Source organism: Zootermopsis nevadensis, unplaced genomic scaffold, assembly GCF_977971745.1.
Source record: "Zootermopsis nevadensis isolate Lab colony 2312 unplaced genomic scaffold, Znev_1.0 Znev_ptg000011l, whole genome shotgun sequence".
Classification (NCBI taxonomy): Eukaryota; Metazoa; Arthropoda; class Insecta; order Blattodea; family Termopsidae; genus Zootermopsis; species Zootermopsis nevadensis.
The window spans coordinates 151,768-171,614 of NW_028259143.1; the positions used below are offsets into that span (position 1 = coordinate 151,768).

General features: G+C 47.7%; 1 protein-coding gene across 2 annotated transcripts in view; it reads right to left on the bottom strand.

Moving 5' to 3' along the window:
* Nucleotides 1-19,847, bottom strand: part of vg (transcription factor vestigial) — a 39,996-nt gene that overhangs the window by 7,335 nt on the left and 12,814 nt on the right. For both annotated transcript variants that reach the window (XM_022081152.2, XM_087346957.1), the window contains exons 2-5: nucleotides 17,959-18,181; nucleotides 17,141-17,344; nucleotides 12,938-13,169; nucleotides 9,793-10,037 (exon numbers count right to left, since the gene is read on the bottom strand). In XM_022081152.2, coding sequence (XP_021936844.2) covers nucleotides 9,793-10,037; nucleotides 12,938-13,169; nucleotides 17,141-17,344; nucleotides 17,959-18,181 — 904 coding nt within the window. The remainder of the gene's footprint in view (nucleotides 1-9,792; nucleotides 10,038-12,937; nucleotides 13,170-17,140; nucleotides 17,345-17,958; nucleotides 18,182-19,847) is intronic.

Sequence of the window (19,847 nt, forward strand, 5' to 3'; positions counted from 1 at the left end):
TTATCACTCGACAGGCCACACTGACCGGAAGTACAGCGAGCTGTTTTATCGAGTTCATGTATTGTACAATCCGCACCCCTCAGCCCCCATAATCAGAGCAGTAATTTGTATGACCTCTAAGGTCTGGGGAGAACTGCACCCAATAATTCTGTCACAAAGACGCCCTCTCCTTTTCTATTAACCAACATCAACACCGATCTCATGGCCAAAGAATTCTAATAAATTTCGATTCGTTTTGCTTTCAATGCAGTTGGGGGGGGGGGGGGGATGGCGACCCATTAATTCACAAGAGGGCTAAGTTGGTGGAGGCAAAATTAAAGCTCGGATTCATATGAATGAGAGGTCGACGGAACACAAAAGAGTCGATTATAAACGTAAGAGAGACGACGACGTGAATGTTGGGGCTCTCTCTCTCTGATGAATGAACCTACGCTCGTACAGGTGCACGGAGGCCGATATTAAATCCCAAGTTTCCAACAAGGGAGAGCAGCCGACCGGGGGGGACACTCGGTAAGTGACGTCAGCAACGGACGGTTCTTGGGGGCAAGCGCCCCTGCCATGAGATATTCTGTAACAGGATTTTACGCCGACGTAAATCTTATTTCTAGGAATTAAAACACATTTATGTCAAAAGCGGCATTTAATAAGGACGCCTACGTGGTCGAAACAACAGAGAAATTATGTTAAGTAAGAACTGAAGTTTAAGTCACATTAATCCGTTGATGCAAACCTTTTAGTTGCGTTATGCAGGGAACGTCCTACTTTTTTACGTTCAGTAACTGCGCTCTGCCTAAGGCGTGTTTCTTGCTGTAATCAGATTAAACAGCGATTATTTTCTTAAACGACGTCAACCAGCTGATCTTTGTAACTGCGAAGTGTTGTGTTTTCTTTGAGGTACGGACTGGATTCTGACACACAGAGACGAGGGTCGGCTTAAAAGGGTTAAGTTACAGAACTCAGCGAAATTTTATGTCAGGAAGGAGACTGCCAGTCTGATAGGCCCACTTGTGTGGAGGCGCTGAACAAGAAACCTCGGCCATGACAACTGTTGCTACGTCCGAGTCCTTCGGAATCGCAAATCGCGATATTGAGTCCATAAAATGGCCTGCAGCTGGCCAGACAGACAGACAGACAGGCTGCACACCCCTGGAGAAGGGGCGCACGCGATACCCACGGAATGAAATGCGTTCTAAATTAATTCGCTGTAGCATTTTCTTCCTCACTCTGACAGAACATTTATGAGTCTGAAGCGTTATTTTAGTGCGTAGTAATATTTACGTCAGGAGTTCATAATTATTACATGAAGCAGACGTACAGGCCTTCTCTCAACGTATAAAAATGTGCTCTAAATTTGAAACCAGTTTCATAGGTGAGCGCTGTTCTGCCTGCCTACGGTAGGAATGTTAAGGCCGCATGCTTCGGATGCCTGCCATGTTTCCGTCAGCCTCCAGCGCCCCTCCCTCCCCCGCTCCTCGCCCCGACTGCTTCGCGCTGCGCTCTGTTTCCACCGCATCTCATCTTCATTTCATCTCATCTCATCTCATCGCATTGCCCTCACACACCTCCCGCCCCAATCAGCAACTACACACTAGACCTATTCATCATCACCTTTCCATGTCGCCCTTCTGCTTTTTCACGAAAATTCACTCGGTCTCAGTGAAATAAAAACGCAGAACGTGGGGAGAGAAAGCAGGATTACATTACGAAGGATGAGATGGACCTGTAGCACGCATGAGTAAAACGACAAAGGTGCAAAATATTCTGCTTGAAAACCATGACGGTAAGAGACCACTTGGGAGTCCTAGGTGTAGATGGAAGGATAATCTCCGCAACTGGAGACGAGGCACTAACCACCTGCTTCAATGTTTCCTCACAGTGTTTTTATGTTTCGTGCAAACAGCGATTATTTCCTTAAACAGAGTTAAGCAGTCGATCTTTTGCAATGGTGAAGAGTTGTGTTTTCTTCGCGGTACGGACTGAATTCTTAAATATTATTCCGACGAGCTTTGTGGTTCGAAAGGTCGCAGAAACGGTGGGAAAGTGACCTCAACTGTTCGCAGAGGGCCCAGTGGCTGGGTTATGTGCCAGTGTCTTTAAGAAGTAGGACGAGCGAGTAATTTTTAGTCTCAATATTTTATCTGGAGTAATAACAAAGTAACACTGGATGAACGGTTTCAGAAGAACGGAGGTGAAAAGTGTTCAGCTGAAGGAAACAGAAATCGAGGAAGACCTGGTAAAAGACGGGACTGACCCGTAATGAAGCCAAATTCCTTCATTAATAACGTCGTATGTGAAGTTTAATTAATCGTCAAGCCGAGAACCGGAGTCCTCGTGATAATTACTGCACACGCCAACAAACGAATCATAAAGTCAAGAAATTCTCATAATCTGCCCTGGCGAAACACGAAGCCCCCATTCAGATGCTTTAAGATTTGTCTGTGCGTCTCTCTCAGTGGGAGGACAGCTGTACTAAAGACATTTTATATTTACTTTAATTTGAGGCTTCACAACATCCATTTTAACGTTCAAAAAATAACAAAACTGGACTACGTGTTCCCACGCCCACAGTGCGCAGCTGCAAGCTACACCCGTCTTAACGCCAACACAGTGCCCACAGCGAGGACCCTGAGGCCCACTCGTCGTGCGCGTTAAACAGACAGAGAAACAAACAAACAAACGAACGAACGAAAGAATTTGGTGCTGCTGAAGAGCGCAGCAAGCGAGGACCAGTGAAGCTGCAAGGATCATTAAATCTCTTAAGCATGGGCTGACGTGGGTAGGTGCATGGCTGTGTAATAGAGTTATCAGGTAATTTATTCAGTGAAATTCTTCTCTCAAAGTCCTAACATTCTCGATACAGACCGACTAAAGAAGCGAGCGCTCTCTTGTTTAAGAACATTCTTTTCTTCCGCGAACTGATTATTCACTCGTCACGAGGAAGAAGCCGAGAGCAGAAGAATTATCAGAGGCGAGGAATAAAGACGGAAACTGTGTAAAAGGAAGATGGCGGGGGTTGCAGGAGCCTGCCTTGCCGATGTCTGTACAAAGTCTCATCCTCTGCTCAGTCCATAAGCCGTTCCTCTAAGCAGGTCTTCGTTCGTTTTAATATTATCCGTGCTCTGCAGGGATCGAAGCGTCGAGCTGTGAGAGTCACCCCCAGCAAACTGCTCGGGCCCGCGACGGACGACGTCCGAACACCAAAATATGACGAGCCCAATCATCGATATCGAAGGGCAAAAATATCTCTTTTCAGTGCAATATTGTCCCAGAGTCCCGCAGCATCGCGTACCATCCACCAATCGATGGACGGTCTTCAAGCTGACCAATCAGAGCTTACCATTCACTGACCACACCCTCCACATAGTGCGTATTTCCCTCTCTCTCTCATCCATCTGTACTTGTGCTGCAAACTGGTTGCCATGGTTACCTTGGGTCAGTACTGTGACGTCACAAAGCAATTCACTTATGGCTGCCATTGCTCATTCGCGCTCCGACGCCGGAGACAGAATTTCAACATAAATTTAGCTCCGACTCGAAAAGTCGGAACGAGAGACCACCCGAGCACGTCTCCCGCAATAGAAACACAATTACTCTCATCACGAAATTCTCATTTTCCCTTCGGGGTCAGCCCTGCTCAGTATTATCCAGCATAACGACCTGAAAACATTCCAAACTCATGATGATCTGTTTCTCCTAAACAAGACCATTCTCAGGGAGACGTTTCTCAGACTGCTGGTGTGTTTCACGGCGAAGGGTAACAATTTCTTGAGGATCTGACAGTCGCTCAGCTAGTCTAGAGATTCCTCCCAGTTTATGCAACCTAATTGTTCATCACCGTGTTCACAACAGCCGGTCACTGCAGCCAGGTAGCATCTGTGTCACATCGCTCTGCCCCTCTCAGCTGAGTTACGGGACCCGGCGGAGGGCTTAGCCCCCACCTGCCCGCTACAATGAGGCACATCACGTCGTCCGCCGAAGCGTCGAGGTTCGGCAGCGTTGTTAAATAAACAAGCAAATAATGGCCGTCTTCAGTGTAGCCCTGATGATGGAGGCACAACCAAGAAGACGGCCATCTTCGTCCTCACCGCACGAGAAAGCAAGTTTCGTTCTTAATCTTCCGGCATAATTGAATATTGACCTATGAAGGACCTGCAAACGCGGATTGTCCGATTCCTGTTGCGTGGCCTAAAAACTTGCAGGACGATTTAACAATTCTCCTAGGACACGAAGCAGCAAAGGCGTGAGTCAAACGAACGACGTCGCGGGGGACAAACTGGGGTCCGCAGGATCAACTTGCCAAGACATTTGAACGACCGAGGTCATTCCGAAAGCGACTCACAGCTGACGGAACAGGCGAGAAGAGAGAAAAACTGGATCAAAACTTCGTCTGAAGGCGGAAATGTGAGGAAGACAATTGTTATCCGCTGTCAGCCACGTGCACGTGCTTAAGGAACAAGAGATGGACGAATTGACGCATTTGTTTAGAAAATAATAAAATAATCGAGTTAATTGTTCATTAATAAACGAAAGGTAAGTTGTCGTACGTCGATTAAAGGGGAAAGAACAAAAGTTGCGTACTTTCTTTGCACCGAGCATTGTTTGAATGGTCCGATGATTTCCCTCCGCGTTTGAAACTGTTTGGCGCGAATTATCGGATGAGAGAAAAATGCACACAAAACTGCACTTGGACAACTGCATTAGTCCGGGCCTTAAGACATTCAATGAGCGCAGAGCCAGAGTTTCTGCGTTTACCTTGGTCAAGGCTGGCGCATTCAGAATCAGAGGACAGACGCAATCACAAAACTCAGATTTTCTGATCGTGAAAGCGGGAGTGGGGGGCTTCAAAGGGTTGACGGGACGCCGTTTTCAATTAAATTCCACAATACAAACAGTCGTTTACGAGCTCGGTAAATCCGAAAGCTTGGTACAGCAGTCTCGTGCTTCAAACACGAGAATTGAAGCAGATTCCTTTCGAGAAGCTGAGAGTCGCGTACGCGCAACGGAGTCTACCTTAAGACAGATTTGTTTCTATTTTGTACCGAAAGTAAACAGCCAGACGCTTAGAGACGTGCGTCTTCTCGTAATTAGGAACGCGATTCGCCAGGCAAACTGCAATCTCCGTATTTTATATTAATAATTCCATGTATATAAAATGTTAAAGGCACGAACACAAAATCACTAAATACGATGTTATTATATGTTGTAATTTACAGACGCAGCGTCCAACTTAGTAGCTACGCCATATACGTTTTTACTGTTACGATAAAATCTAACTGTAAGGGAATAATAAATCATCTCTGCAGCAGTTAGCCTGGTACAGTAGTAAATTCAATTAAACGCAGAGCGTGTAGACACCGGCTGAAACCGGGGGGGGGGGGGGCGCTACAAGTAGGTAAGAGGAGACCTGCGACGTCCTGTGTCTGGTACTTGCGTTAATGAACACGGCGAGGAAACTTTGGACAAATGCAGTGGGAGCGAGGGCGCTCTCGGTTACGTGCGAAAATAGGGCACGTCTTCACGACCGCGTGATTGTCTTGCCAAAGCCTTCTAACTCACTAAGTTGCTTAGTTACATGCTTCCTTATCGTCTGTCACTGACGAAAAGGGAGACGCTCCGGGTCTGACCCCAAAGTTGGGGCGAGGCGTCCCGGCGCCAAATCTTGACTCAAGGGGCACGAAACAGCCCCGATCGGTCGCCTTCCCCCCTCCCCCCGGGTTGGGGTTACCATCACATCAAGAAATGCGACGCCGCGCGGGTTTCTAGGAAGTGCAGGGGCAAAGCGAAGAGTCGAACCAGACATGAAATCGCGTGCATAACGAAGTTCGTCTGCGGGCAAAAGCGAGTTCGCTTGCATGTTGAATTTTCTTGATACCTACGCGTTCATAAGCGCACGCCTCTTCGTTACGTTACTTAAACAGTTTACTTAGCGAGATGTCAGTATCGTCTCCCGTTTTGTTCTACAGGAAGTAGGACTTGCGTATTTTACGCTGCGTCCATCATCAGGGCAATGAGTGACGAGTCATCGCCCTGACTATAGAAACAGTATCTATCTATCTATCGGCAGATCGATCAGTATCTACCTAGCTGAAGAGCGCAATATGTCAGAAGACAGAGATCGTCAGCATAAGAAGTGGCCTACAGAAAGAGCGAATGTCCCTGTGAGAAACTCAGTCACTCATTTAATCCACTTTCCGCACTAACAAACACTTGTAATCTTCGGAACAGCCAGTCCTTTTCCTCGAGAGCCGGCGAAGTTTTCCGTCAGGGATGTCGCCATGAGAACAAGAGTCTGACAGCGTCGTCAGCGAGTCTCAGTTCCGATTAACGGCTTACGAACACGAATTTCTGCAGTCTATGTCGTGTCACACAACTTGCGCACTGCCCAACAAACGCCACTGCTGAAAGCTACATCGAGAAAAGTAATTTAACCGAGATATATGGGAAAACAGACTGCACTAGTTCCTAGAATTTTTCTTTATTCTCCTGTGAGATTCTGAAGGAAAACCTCGCTTTCTCACGTCGACCTTAAACGATTCTGTACCACATAACGCAATTCCTTTCGTTGCTTGTCAACTACTCGAATGCACGAGGCGAACACTACGCGGGGCCACGGCCGCGGTGGTACCCAAGTTAATACGAAAGATGTGCGACTCCATTCGGGGGGGGGGGGGGGGGGGCTAGTGGAAACAGCTTTTTATGATACATAACAACTATGCCCATGCACAGTGAAAACCACACTTTCTTGCCGAAGCAATTTAATTACTTAACAGAGGACAGTTTACTTGAATAAAGCACAAAATTGATAATAATTGTATTCAGTTCAACGAAGCTCAAGGAACCGACATCTCCTGCTGACTACGTGCATCCACGTCAAATTCGAAGAAGGTAGTCGGCCCAGGACGCATGGAGGGCGTGGTGGGTAAATGCGATGAACACAAAATTCCAAATACGTACGCGTCGACTGCATTTTGGGGGAGCACAGTTCTGAAACCGCCCTGAAGCTTGCAGTTGCACGCCTGCTTATATCGATCGACTGTCACCACTGACGCCCGCGCCAGAACGAGAACCGAGTTGCTTGACAGAGGCTTCGACGCGCTGACTTTGTTCCAGCCCACGTAACTGCACAAGTCTACAGTTCACTTCGGCGACGTAGTCATAGATGGGAAGATATTATTAAAATGGGTGTGAGGGGTGTGGAACAGACAATAAACCCTAGGGATCCACAAAGAGTCGGGAATTTTTGGCCCGCTGAGTAACTATCAGTTTAACGTAGGTATCATCATGGACCAGCAAAAAGCTCGGATTTAGTCACCACAATCTCCACCCTCACTCATTCATCTGCCTTCTTCGATCGCATTGCATCACAGTTCTGCGATTTAACCACGCGGCATTTTGCTGACAAGTTCCGTGTTCCGAGTGTTCGTCGTCCGTGGCTGCTTCTAAGAATAAACACGAACCAGAAACTCTTTTATTTTATCTTACAGAAACCGTGCAGTGAAATGAAGGGGACATTTTCATTCGATCGACGAATTGCAAGGCGCAAAACCAAGATTTAGACAAACATAATTTATATTAATGAGAATTATGACAGCGATTGCCATGTTTAAAAAAGGCGCCACTGGACCCTATCGTATTTTTGTGGTTTACTCAATGACTGTCTCTAGGTCAGACTTTTCTGGAGACTACAGTGCACACTATCACAGCATTGCCTGGGAGGGCCTGAGGAATACCAAGGCAGTCGACCTCCGGATCGTGATTTGAACCTGGTGCCTTCCGGTTACGAAGCTTCTCAAGAAATAAGATTACAAGTTTGATCATGAAAGTTAATACGCGTTCCACATTATTTGTATAATCCCGCGCAATTGTCTGCAGTTGCAAACAAAAATGCACTTTAAACAAATGTCGTCCCTGATAATTTGGTTCACTCTCAGATTCTTGGAATCCGAACGGATGGCGCTACAAAAACCGAACACGATAAGTTGGGAGGAGAAAAAGAGAGTTGAAACTCGACTCTGCAGAGAAAGAGACGGCGACTTCTCGTGAAGAAGGACAAAACCGAATGAAGAATGTGACTCGCTGCGATGTCTGGGCGCAATGTGGTAAGCGGCGCAGTGATAAAAGAAAACAATAGAACGACTATTATAGGCTACCGGGAAAACAAGAAAGCGACGCATGTGGAATGTTGGAAAGTCGCGGAAGGTCACCGATAAATCACCGCGGCGAGTGGGGGTTGGAACACGGCCTGCGAGCACCAACGCCGCAACTCACTGGGACCGCTGACATAACCTAAACGGAAAAGCGTACGGATCAGGCGCCATGGCCAATGGCATCGGAGTTCGGGGTCAATGCCCTACTGATTGGGGCGTGATGTCACCGAGGAGGATTCCCCACGCGGGATTCCCCAAGAAGTTTTCAAGTGAAGTCGCCACAGTGCAGTTCGAAATCAAGCAAAATTGGGATACGTATGAATTTTGTTTCATAATTTGGGGCCGAATGAGGTGAAGGTGAGGCGTCGAAGTTAATGACCGGACGCAACGCATGTCGACAGAATGTAGCTGACGAGGACGAAAATATTAACACTGATGACGTTGAAGGCCTTCGTAACAAGGGCGGATTCTTGCAGTCTCCACCAAACAACAGAGATGAACGGACATACAGCACGCATAATGAAAATAAATCCATGCACAATTATGGATAGGCGGATAATATTAAAATGGAACTTAAGGCAGTGGACTTTGGCCTGGATTCAAATGGCTCAGGGCAGGGTCAAATGGAAGGCCCTTGTGAGGTCACTCGGTGACGCAGACAAAACTGCATCGCCTCGACAGTCGTGTCAGCATGACGCCGCAGCGACTGGCGGCAAGTCGCCAAGGCTACCAACTTAAATTACACACATCAAGTACGTGACATTTCCCAACAAATCCCTCGCCATTCGCGCCGAACCGATTACAAGAACACATCTGCCAGTGCCTCGTGCAATTATCCTCGGCGCCAGATTCTGCTCAAGCAGGCGCTGAATTTGGTCGCGTTTCCTCGACTGCTCGCACCGCCGATTCACTCGCAGCGAATCCTCAAAATCACGTAGGACGGAGACGCTTTGCCTCTTAAAATAAACTGTGCTGAAAGGAGGACATTTCTCGGTTATTGTGACGACATAATGAACATCGCCGTTGACCAAAGCAAGCCGTGTCTGACATGGAATGGATCAGAAAGGACACTAGCGGGTCCTTGGGATCAAGATCAAGCCCTCGTGTTTCATGAAAAGGAAGTGAACGTTTTGATGGCGTAAGCTGGCATCGCCGGATGAAGCCAATTACACGCCTAAATACGAACGCGGAATCTGAGCCCGATTAAGGACTCAGCTGAGCCCGGGGGCGGGGGGGGGGGGCGGAAGAACTGCGCCCAGAACCCGCTGCTCAGCACTGACGCAGAAAATTAGTTTGCGATCTAGAAACTAACGCAGATGCGTATCATTTACGCATGACTTCTGTTGACGCTGACACTTTCTCGTGCAGAGCTGAGCAGTCTCGTCAAAGAGCGACGGATTCGAGCAAGACTTCGCCCAATGCGGAAAAAGAGACAGGAGAAAACCAAAAACTAGATCACGTGAAACTGTTACAGACTTTGCACCTTGACCCCTCTCAAATCACGAGCAAGGGAATGGACATTGGTGATATTTCAGGTTCTCAAGACGAAGAGGATGGATATTACTGCCGCGCAATCTGGTCTAAGGCGACGTCGTCAGTTTCTAGCAGACGACACGACACATCGTGTCAAAAGCCAGCCACTTACCAGCCATGGTGGGGTAGGCGGAGTAGCCAGCTGAGTCCAGCGCGTGCGAATGGTGCGCTGAGGCTTGGTCGTGGTGGAGCCGGGAGGCGGCGCTGTGGCCGGCCGCCCCCCAGGGCTCAGGCACGCCGCCCTTGCTGTACTGATGAGACGCCGTCACGTGTGGCGGCAGTCTGGTCGACGGCGGTAGCAGCAGGCCGCCATATTGCGCCGCCATGTTGTGGTGGTGATGGTATTCGTGGACAGCTCTGCAACCACAAGCGAATGCGGTGATATTTGTGCTTCGCGGCGTCGGTCCCTCGCTCTTTCGCGGTCGCTCTAAATAGGGTAATTTAGGGATATCTCGACACCTTAAGAAAGAACTCTAGGTTTCAGGAATATTTTTTGAAAATTAAAAACAGAAATTTTCATATATTATCCATGGAGGTATGTTTTATTTGTACTACAATAATAAAGCAGGTAAGTTTAAGGGAAACAGTGCAATTAACAAAAAAAGAAATGGAAGCAAAATGTCGACTTCTCCCTGTGTTTGGGGAGATTTCGACATGTGCATGGGAAATATTAGGAGACTGTAACTACTGAACAGAAAACTTGAATTCATAAAATAATGTCAATAAACAGTAAATATGCAAAATTAAAAACAGGCGTTACATGTGAACTGATTATCTGCTCCATTTTCCACGCAAGTTTCATGAAACCATCTTCCACAGTCGCCGAGACATTTAACCCATTGTTCGCCAGCTTTGTCATCGTAATAGTAGGCACTGCACACACCACAGTAATTTTCAACACGGTTGATGTTACCTGAGGAGCTGGGAACATCCGTCCCGAGCCGTCGCTTTGAATGGCGGCTAATAATTGTCTTCATTTCAATACGCCTGTTTGGCTTTCCACTTTTCTGTCTGCTCTCTCTCAGTTTTGCCCTGAAGGCTGCTGATGTTACAACAGCCGATTCCTGTTTCTTCCTTCCTTTGCGAATAGAGGAGTCACTTCGGGATTTTACCACTGGAACTGGTGACAATTCTTCAAAGAACGTAGACGTTGATGAGGGTGCAGGGGAGTCAAGACGAACAGGATCTCCACCATTCAGAGCTGGCACAAGCTCATACTCGAAGACATCATCTGCCAGTACGCCAGGGTTGTATGGGTAGATTCCACATTTTCGAAACCCACTAGTCAAATTACCAACTGTTGCTGACTTATCCCATGCGAAGTGAACACCGTATCATAAGGTTCATAACCAGAAAAAGATATATTAGGGAGAACGCGACATGTCGAGTTCTCCCCAGTACACTGTGTCGAAACCTCCCTGACTTACACGATTACAATACACATGTCACCACTGGTCACAGTTGAAGTTTTTGTCAGTTCACATAGCATGGCTGTCCTTTAGAAAGTGCGAGTTGTCACCACAATAACTATTAATCCATAAATTCCATGTGCATCCAGTGTAATTATCATTATCTGGAATGTAATTATTATAGCATGTGCTATTTAGGGTATGTAAAACTCACCTGGTCGTCTTTGAGGGTTCCGTACGAGGTTGAGACTTGCAAAAACAGACTCCTTTGAAGTTGCACGTTGATCGCAGTATGGTAGGCTATCTTCTGTACAATTACAGTCTTTGCCACTACAATGCAGCTGTCGCTAGAGTGAAATTTGTTAAAAGTGTCGAGATCTCCCAGATGTCGAGATCTCCCTAAATTAGTCAGCCGTGGCTGTCCGCCTGTCTCCCTGGCTACGTCGACGTCGAGCCACGTCGAGTGTGATTCTGAATGAACATCACCTAACCCCGTCCTTCCCATAAGCTCTTAACTTCGCTCAATGCGGTTTTTCGGTTCGCGGAGCTTTCAAAGACGTAGCTCCGCGAAAGGCGAGGGCGTCTTATAAAAATGAACTCCACAAAGTATAGCCCAGCTTGAAAAACTAACAGTCGCTCAGCTGATCAAGAAATTCCCCACTCCATATGGAGGGCGAACGTTGCCTACCGTGTTCACAAAACGCGTTACTCGACTCATCATGAGCCAGCTGAACCCAACCCACGCTCTCACGTCGTATTGCTTTAAGACAATTTTAATATCATCCTCACGCCTGAGCCACGTCTCGGTTTTCTGATCCCTCGCGCGATCTGTAGCCCACGTGTCGGCGAGTGCGTATACCACATGACCTTCACCGTGCCGTTCCTGAAGAAGGTTCTGAAGCAGCGAAACGCAGCGACGCTGTAACGGAGCATGCTCAGTAACGATGTCGCAGTACAAAACTTGGGTTCAAAAAACCTCACAATTACGGAAGGTTTTAGGCGAGGCTTAAGAAGAGAATTTCTGAGAAGAGACGGCGACGATCGGCCGTGGTACGTGGATCGCAGTTCTCACGGGAAATTCGCGCACCTCGGCCTGCTACTGCATTCCATTAACAGGTATTTGCTGGCCTCTGTAATGTTCCTCGTCTGAGGTGAACAATTCCGATGCAAACAGCGTGCGACCTTTCTATTTGTGTATTAAGGCTGCATTATTATAACCCAAGGCGAAGTAAAGTTAATGACGAAATCTGCGTGCCAAACTTCGGAGTTGCTCCAGGAGGCTGAAGATCCCGACTTAATTGATTCTGATCGCCGTGGCAGCTTCGCGTATGAACGCGACAACCTCTGGCAACGATTTAAGAACCACGCCATGAAGGCGAGTGGCGTACACAGTAGAACAATATCGAAATGGATTTTGGCGAAATGAGTTTGGAAGCTGTGGATTGGATTCATCTGGCTCTGGAGAGGAACCCGTGGCAGGCTGTTGCGAAAACAAAAGGCGGGAAATTTCCTGATCAGTTAAGTGACTGTTAGCTTCTCGAAAAGGACTCAACTCCGCACAGTTAGTTACTTACGGATTACAACAATTTCATCTCGAATTGCCCAACAGCGAATGAAAGAAACTCTGATCGTGCGTTTGCACCCACGAAAGATTTATTCAGAGCAAAGTAAATTATTTAGAAAGAGGATTAAAAATGTGCGAAGTTTTGATTACGGATTATATCTCCGGTCCCCAGCAAGAAGGGCCCAAGTCATGACATCGATGGAACAAAAGCTGCCAACCAGCTGGTGGCCACAATCATACGATGACGTCATGACGTCTGCATGCAGAGTGGAATGTTCGGCTACCTGTGGTGGTGGTGGGCCGCCGCGGCGCTGTACTGCTGGTAGTGGGAGTGCCAGGGGTCGGAGCCCGCCCCCGCGGCACTGTGGGGGTGGTACGGGTCGCCGTACAGCTCGGCGGCGGCGGCGGCGGCTGCAGCGGCGGCCGAGTGGTGTGACGTCACGGAGGCTGTGCTCGGCTGGTAGTTGCTGTTCCAGAACGAGGGTGGAAAGTTGCGGGCGGACATCGGGGACGAGTCTGCAACCAGCAACAACAAGTGCAGGGTGTCACCTATCCACACGTCCCAATTTCAATTGCATGTAAACCTGTCACTTACTTATATTTCAACTGATTCGATGACATTCAGAAACGCGCGCTCGTGAGAAAAACAGAGAAACGAAATTTGCACGTCTTCAATCGGTCTTGGAATCAGTTAAAGATTATCCCGACGCGGTCACCCGCCTTTCAAGCGTCTCTCACTGGACGGTGAGCCCGAAACGTCGTCTGGGCTCCAGCATCCCAAGTTCATCAGATGAAGTGCTATTACAACGGACTTAAGAGAACGCGGTCCTCTTGACCACTGCTTCGTTGTCTGACGCCGTGGGTTCGCATATTGATCGCTTAATACAATACACGGTTGCCATGCAACGATCAGCCGTGGACTTACATCGTTTATGGTCGCGTAGCAACCAGAGAGAACCGGACGAAAACAGGTAAGAGCGCTGTAGCCTACCAGCACAGCATTCAAAAGGCCATGGGTTCGATCCCAGACGCCGCTACTAATATAAAAGTAGAAAGAATAATAACAAATCTCTCACTACGATGACGACAGCGCCCGGCCATCTTCCGCAACGTCGTTTATACAAAATACGCGTCGGACAGTGGACAACGTTCAATTCTGTTCTAAAATGCGTGTAATAAATCAACTACGTCGGAAACCTTGGAGACGCTTTCATTAGCTCAGACAAAAAATGATTAATGACTAATTACCTGCAAAGGAAGCTGACCTAATTTCAAGTATTATTCCGGGATTTAAGAAAACCACGAGAAACGTAAGTCAGAACAGCCTGTCTCGGTCAAGACCTGACGCCCATGAGAAAATAACATTCCACAATTGGAATTTCGGATTCCCTTCAGGAGACACGGAGAGAAATCCGGGAAGGAGCGCCCGAAAACTAACGAAGGACGGAGAAAGATGATGAACAAAAGAAGAGAGTTCGACGGACAGACTGCCGATGGGTAAAGACAGCGAAGAGGTCCTTCAAGCAGCAGCACCGAACACATTTCGTGACTGCTTTGAACTGAGTGATGACTGTCGCTGGACACGGCCCAGAGCTTTTGACACAAAAGCACGCTGAATTAAATTACTCGATTTTACGAAAGGCCTAGAGGAAGTTTCAATCAAGCGTTTGATGCGAAAATGGTCAAAATTATATTTCAGGATTCAGTGCGTACCGCAAAGAAAACACAACTCTTCACCAAACGAAAGCCTGTACCCCCTGAACCACGTGATCAACAATCTGCGACCTTTCCTCAATGCGAGAGCCCTAATTCCACGCTCATACGGAACGACGAGACAAAGCAAACTTGTGAATAAAGGTTAGAGTAAGAAAAGTCGAGTGAACGCACGCAAACGCCGCTTTATTCGAAGAGAGAAGGAAGTGAAGTTCGTACCGACTTAGAACACACTTAGGCCTCCTGCATCCGTGCGCCAGTCACCGGAGACTAAACTGAACACATGTCTACGTCACGTAAAGCAACGTTGCTTTTTGCTTAAAACTGTTCCTCTCTTAGCAGAGGGAGGGGGGGGGGGTGTCAATGTCTTTATAGTTGTACAAGTGAGTCACCAGGGAAGAGTTCTGAAGAAATTCCGTGGCAAGACGCCAGGACAGCACATTCCGACGTCGAGCGTCACGACGTGGCTGGAGGAAGGGGGGAAGAATTAACTAAATAGAACTGAGCTGACGAGAGCCAGTGATCGGTGAACACAGCTCTCATTTGAGCGCTCACACACCCACGAGTGCATGTAGCACGCACGGAGGCTGGGAAATTCTTACAGACGGAGGAAAAGGGGCCCCTTGACATAGATGGGGCAATAACACTGAAATGCATATAAATTAACAGCGCGTAGACTGGACTGAATTGGCTCAGGTGTTGATATTTCTTGCATTAGCTACTCTGAAGGGGCTTGTTTCTTTTATACTCTAGAATGAAACAAGTAAATAAATAAAAATGCAGAATGCAAGCCACGTGACACGCTGGGATCAGCGGCAAAGGCCCTTGTGAACAGATTGGCCGTCATTAAATGAAGTCGAAACAATCAGCAGCCAGCATTATTAATTAAAATTCGTCCCCGCGAATCGCGGATTTTTTGTGGCAGACTTAAGTTCTCTGTGAACACTAAACGGGCTAAGATTCATTGCTTGCGGCCAGAAACTGCAACAAACGCGCGGAATCCGCCAGGACGGAGGGCCGAAAGCTGGTTTAATTGGCGACACATTGCGTCCGAAATTATTTTGGTGTTTGTACCCGCGACGTCCACAGTTTACTGAAGAAATAGCTTCTTCGCTTCTGTAATAAACTACTTTCAATGTCACGTTCAGCGGAAAAGTATGAGGGACAAAATTAAATCATAAAAGACATCCCTGTTGATGGAAGCAGGGAAGGTACTCGAAACGCTGGCTTCTGCTCGGAATTTCCGATAGAAAAGGAGCTGTAAACGGGAGGCAAGTACGACGTGTGAAAAGCAAAGACGAAAGCGATTACAAGAAGAAGAATTTTGGAAACTCACTGCGGTCCACTGCACAGTCAACTGTTCATTTTTGTGCCCCCCCCCCCCCCCGCGCCATTCAGTGAGGATGAATTGTACGTCCATATCACATAATTACCGAAGTGCTGCTTCAGTGCATCGGAAAGCAGAAAACAAAAGCGAAATTAATGGCTACGCACGTCATGACAGTGTCCGATCCATTCGTTTCATCGCTAATTCACTGCCCTCCGGTCTGAATTGCGATGGACCGTCCTGGTGAAAAGCGACGCGCTGACTGAAGACACGCGGGGCCTACGCGTACTTCCGAAACGTCTCTTCATCTTTCACTGCAGTTATCCCCCCCCCCCAAAAAAAAAGAATTCCGTAGAAGCGTCAAACACAAGTGTCGGCGAACATACGCAAACATCGCCCATAAGCGCATTCTTAAATCACGTGATGGTTCTACAAAGCACACAATCCATACCCTGAGGAATACATGATAATGAAATTTATACACGACGTTTCGGAAGTCGATTGTTGTTGACGATGACGATTGAGGCGATTGTCAGTACAGTGACGGACTGTCCGGTGTTCAAGAGATGCCAGTAATCTTTAAACAAAAAGTGACGAACACAAAAGAGATTAATAAATACGCTGTATCAATGAATCAAACTGCTCGGACGATCGTTTCCACAAAGAACGTTTCACGGGGCACGGGCTAGATTTATATTCTGTGATACCTGGCATTAAACAAAATTAATCGGGGTACAGATTTCGTGGTGACCCCAAGAAATATGTGGACAGCGATCTGAAACATGCCTCGACGTTTCCTTTCGAATTTTTACCTACTCAGCATCTCCGCCCACGCAAAAGACAGCGCACGATAAATGACCTGACGTTTGCACCCGTTCTGTACCGGAAATGCGAATCTGCGCATCATCTGAACCTGTTCACCCACAGCTGGTCCGTTTCTTTTTCATCCCGTTCTGACCTTCCGAAGACGCCTTGAAAGCGGTTGAGCAGCACGTGTTCCTGAAGAAGGCCTACTTGCACGTGTCGATGTTGACTTTCTTGGTGGCAAGGCCGTGTGGACTTGTAGGTAGACACCGACGTCTCGGAGAAACACGCTGCCTCTATCTTCAGGGGTGACGATCTTCGAAATGCTACCCAAGAGTCCACACGGCGTCGCGTCACAGTCGGAAGAAAAACATCGCCGACGCCTAATTACGCCAAATCTAAAACACGTGACTGTGATTTTGTATTTACGCACCGTGGAGTAGTAGTAGGCCGACTAGTGGAATTAATTATACCGATAAATGATCTGGATTCTATTTAATGTCGTTCTTCACAAAACTGGGTGCAAAGGTCAGCTCGGACTCGCAACATCCTCGAAAGACCGACCGACAGACACACTCTGTATTCATTCATTTCTCGATGGGTTCTGCGCCAACGAGGCGAAGTGCTGGTCAGACTGACTTACCTTTGACCTGCGACGCCGCCGACGAGTTGGCCTTGTTCTCCGTGTAACTCAGCGCCCTGGAGAAGTGTTCGTCGACCACGGAGGCTACGTCCCCAGAGTAGTGCGTGAACACGACGCAGTTGGCGGACACGTACTGCGCCCTGCTGCCAGGACCCGCCTCCTCGTCGTCGTCATCGTCTTCCTCGAGACCCGCTGTGCCACCACCTGCAACGTAACGGCTGTGGCAGTTCAGTTCGTGTCTGCCGGACGCGCGAGGGCACCCGCCCTTTCGGGCATCGTCAGCACTTCTTCGCTGACGAGCGTAATCTAGCTACATCGACGTTTCCCGACACTTTTCAGGACAGTGTTCCGACGTGTACTTACGCATTTCCGAAGCTCTGCCATCTATAAACGTGTGATAACGTAACAAGTTGTGTCATTGATGGCTCTACATTTATCACGTAACTGGGTGGGGAGGTGATATCATTATCAACAGCTAAGGATCTGGAAGGAAGCAGTCGTGGTATCGCCATGAGACTCGGAGTTATAAGGTACTACCTCGAACTTCAATGCCGTAAACTGCAATGACACACATCGGCAGTGTTCTTGAGAGTCTTATGACGCCGATTCATGATAAGTAATCGCCTTAGAAACTAGGCCTCTAGCTTGTCCTCAGTCTTCTGAGGCAGTCGAAACTCTGGTTGTAAACGCCAGGAGAAAGAGAGAGAGAGAGGATGGAACCAGAAGGAGTAACGCCGATCGGCTGAATTTGTACCACCTGCCCACCCTTGGCAGCGCGCAACTCGCCTTATTCGAATCGTAGCAACCTGCGTGCCTACCTTCCCCGGAACTGGCGCCGGCGGCCGTGTCCTCCTCCTTGTGACGTAGCACGGACACGGGAGGCGACCCGGGACTCCCGACGCCTCCGCCCCCGGAACTGACGGAGCCAGCGCTGCTGTGGTGGGAGGAATGGTGTGCGTGGTACGCGTCGATACTCGCGGGTAAGGACGACGCGGATGACGAGGGCTGCTGGTGGTGCTCCAGGGACCTCTGGACGTTGAACTGCAACACAAAGCATCAAAGCGCCTGTCAGCCGAGTAGAAACTCGGTGTCATTTATACCTTTAACAGAACATGTTTCGGGCTCTGCCTGCATCCTTTCTGCAGAACACTTCCTCGCGGTTTAGGAACGCAGCTAAGATTAGCCCTTTGACATTAATTAAGGCCGCTTGAACTTCTTCCAGCAGATGGAGACACTTGTTACTTGCTTGCTTCTGCGTATAATAACTCTCATTATTTCAAACAAATGTCGTCCACTCTGCAAACGCAAGAACACACAATCTTAAATTGCGTATAATTACTCTAACCTGTACAATTAAACAAAACAGTTTATCGGCAAGGAAAGGGAAACTCACGAACGAGATGGCAATAAGAAAAGAGCGCCGACGGCCTTTAGTGAGGAGAGTCACTTGTTTTATTTCATGGACCAGCGAGCTCGCAGGCTCCATCTTATGGCTGGACGGCGTTCAGTCAAGATGTCGAAGGCGGAAACAATCGACTTCCAGTCTGCGCAGAATTTATAAACGCCCAATCTCAGCACCATAAAAATGAGCACAAAATACGCACACCCCAAAAAGAAGGAAGGTTTGTCGATCGGCTGCTGCGATGCGCACAGAATTTTAATAGGAAATCCTGAAGGAAAGAAAGAGTGCAGATGGGTAACCTAGACGTAGGAAAACTTTAGAACCAGCAAGGATATGGAATGTGTGGTAGGATAATATTAAAATGAAACTTAAAGACAGACGCGAGATATGTGGAAGTGGTGACACGACATTTTCTCTGAAGTGGACACTGCAGCCACGTTCGACAGCCCAGCGCTTTAAAACGCGATCCTGAAGGGGCACAACAGAACCTGGCGTCAGGCGCAGAAGAAATGAGATACAAAACAATTGAAAACGGGACGAGTCCACTGAATTTTATTGTTCACGAGAATCGAAGGAAAAAAAAGTAGAACAAAGAAACAAGAGTGCGAAGGAGTGAGAGACAGTGATAAATAAGGAGAGACGCTGGATGGAAGGAGAGACGATAAAACATCCGGCCGCAAATCGTGCCTTTGCCTGCGGGTGTGGAAAATTAACAAGTTTAATTCGTTTCACCAAAACCACCTGAAATCAATCGTCCAGACGCCGCACAGCTCCGATCGCAGGACGACAGAATTTCGCCTGTATCCGCACTTAACTGTCAGCCAGTGGCAAACAAGTCTACGTAACTCTGTAGGTACCATTTGCATTAACAACAAACATTTCTGCATTTTGCCCAAATGTACTTATGGTTTTTTATTATTCTCATTAAAGCTCGCGAAACAATTGTCAGTAACCCATGGTTCGACCTGTTCAAGCCAAATAACATTTGGAAATATCCATTACAAAGATCAATTGGTTAATATCGATGTTTATTCTGCAAATCATATGAAACCCACAAATACCCTCTGTGGGCAAAATGCAGTTATTGCTTGTTAAAGAAAGTGGTACATCTAGTTACCACTGAGTTTGAAAGGGATAAAGTGCGTGGGGAAAAACACACACACAGAGCAGCCACGTCACGCTTATGCCACTGTTGCAGTCTCACGCTCTGACGGCTTAAACCGTTCCCTAAAAACACACACATGATCTTTTTGTTCGCATTCAATACAGTCTAACAGGAAAACAGGAGGAGAGATTAGAAGATCA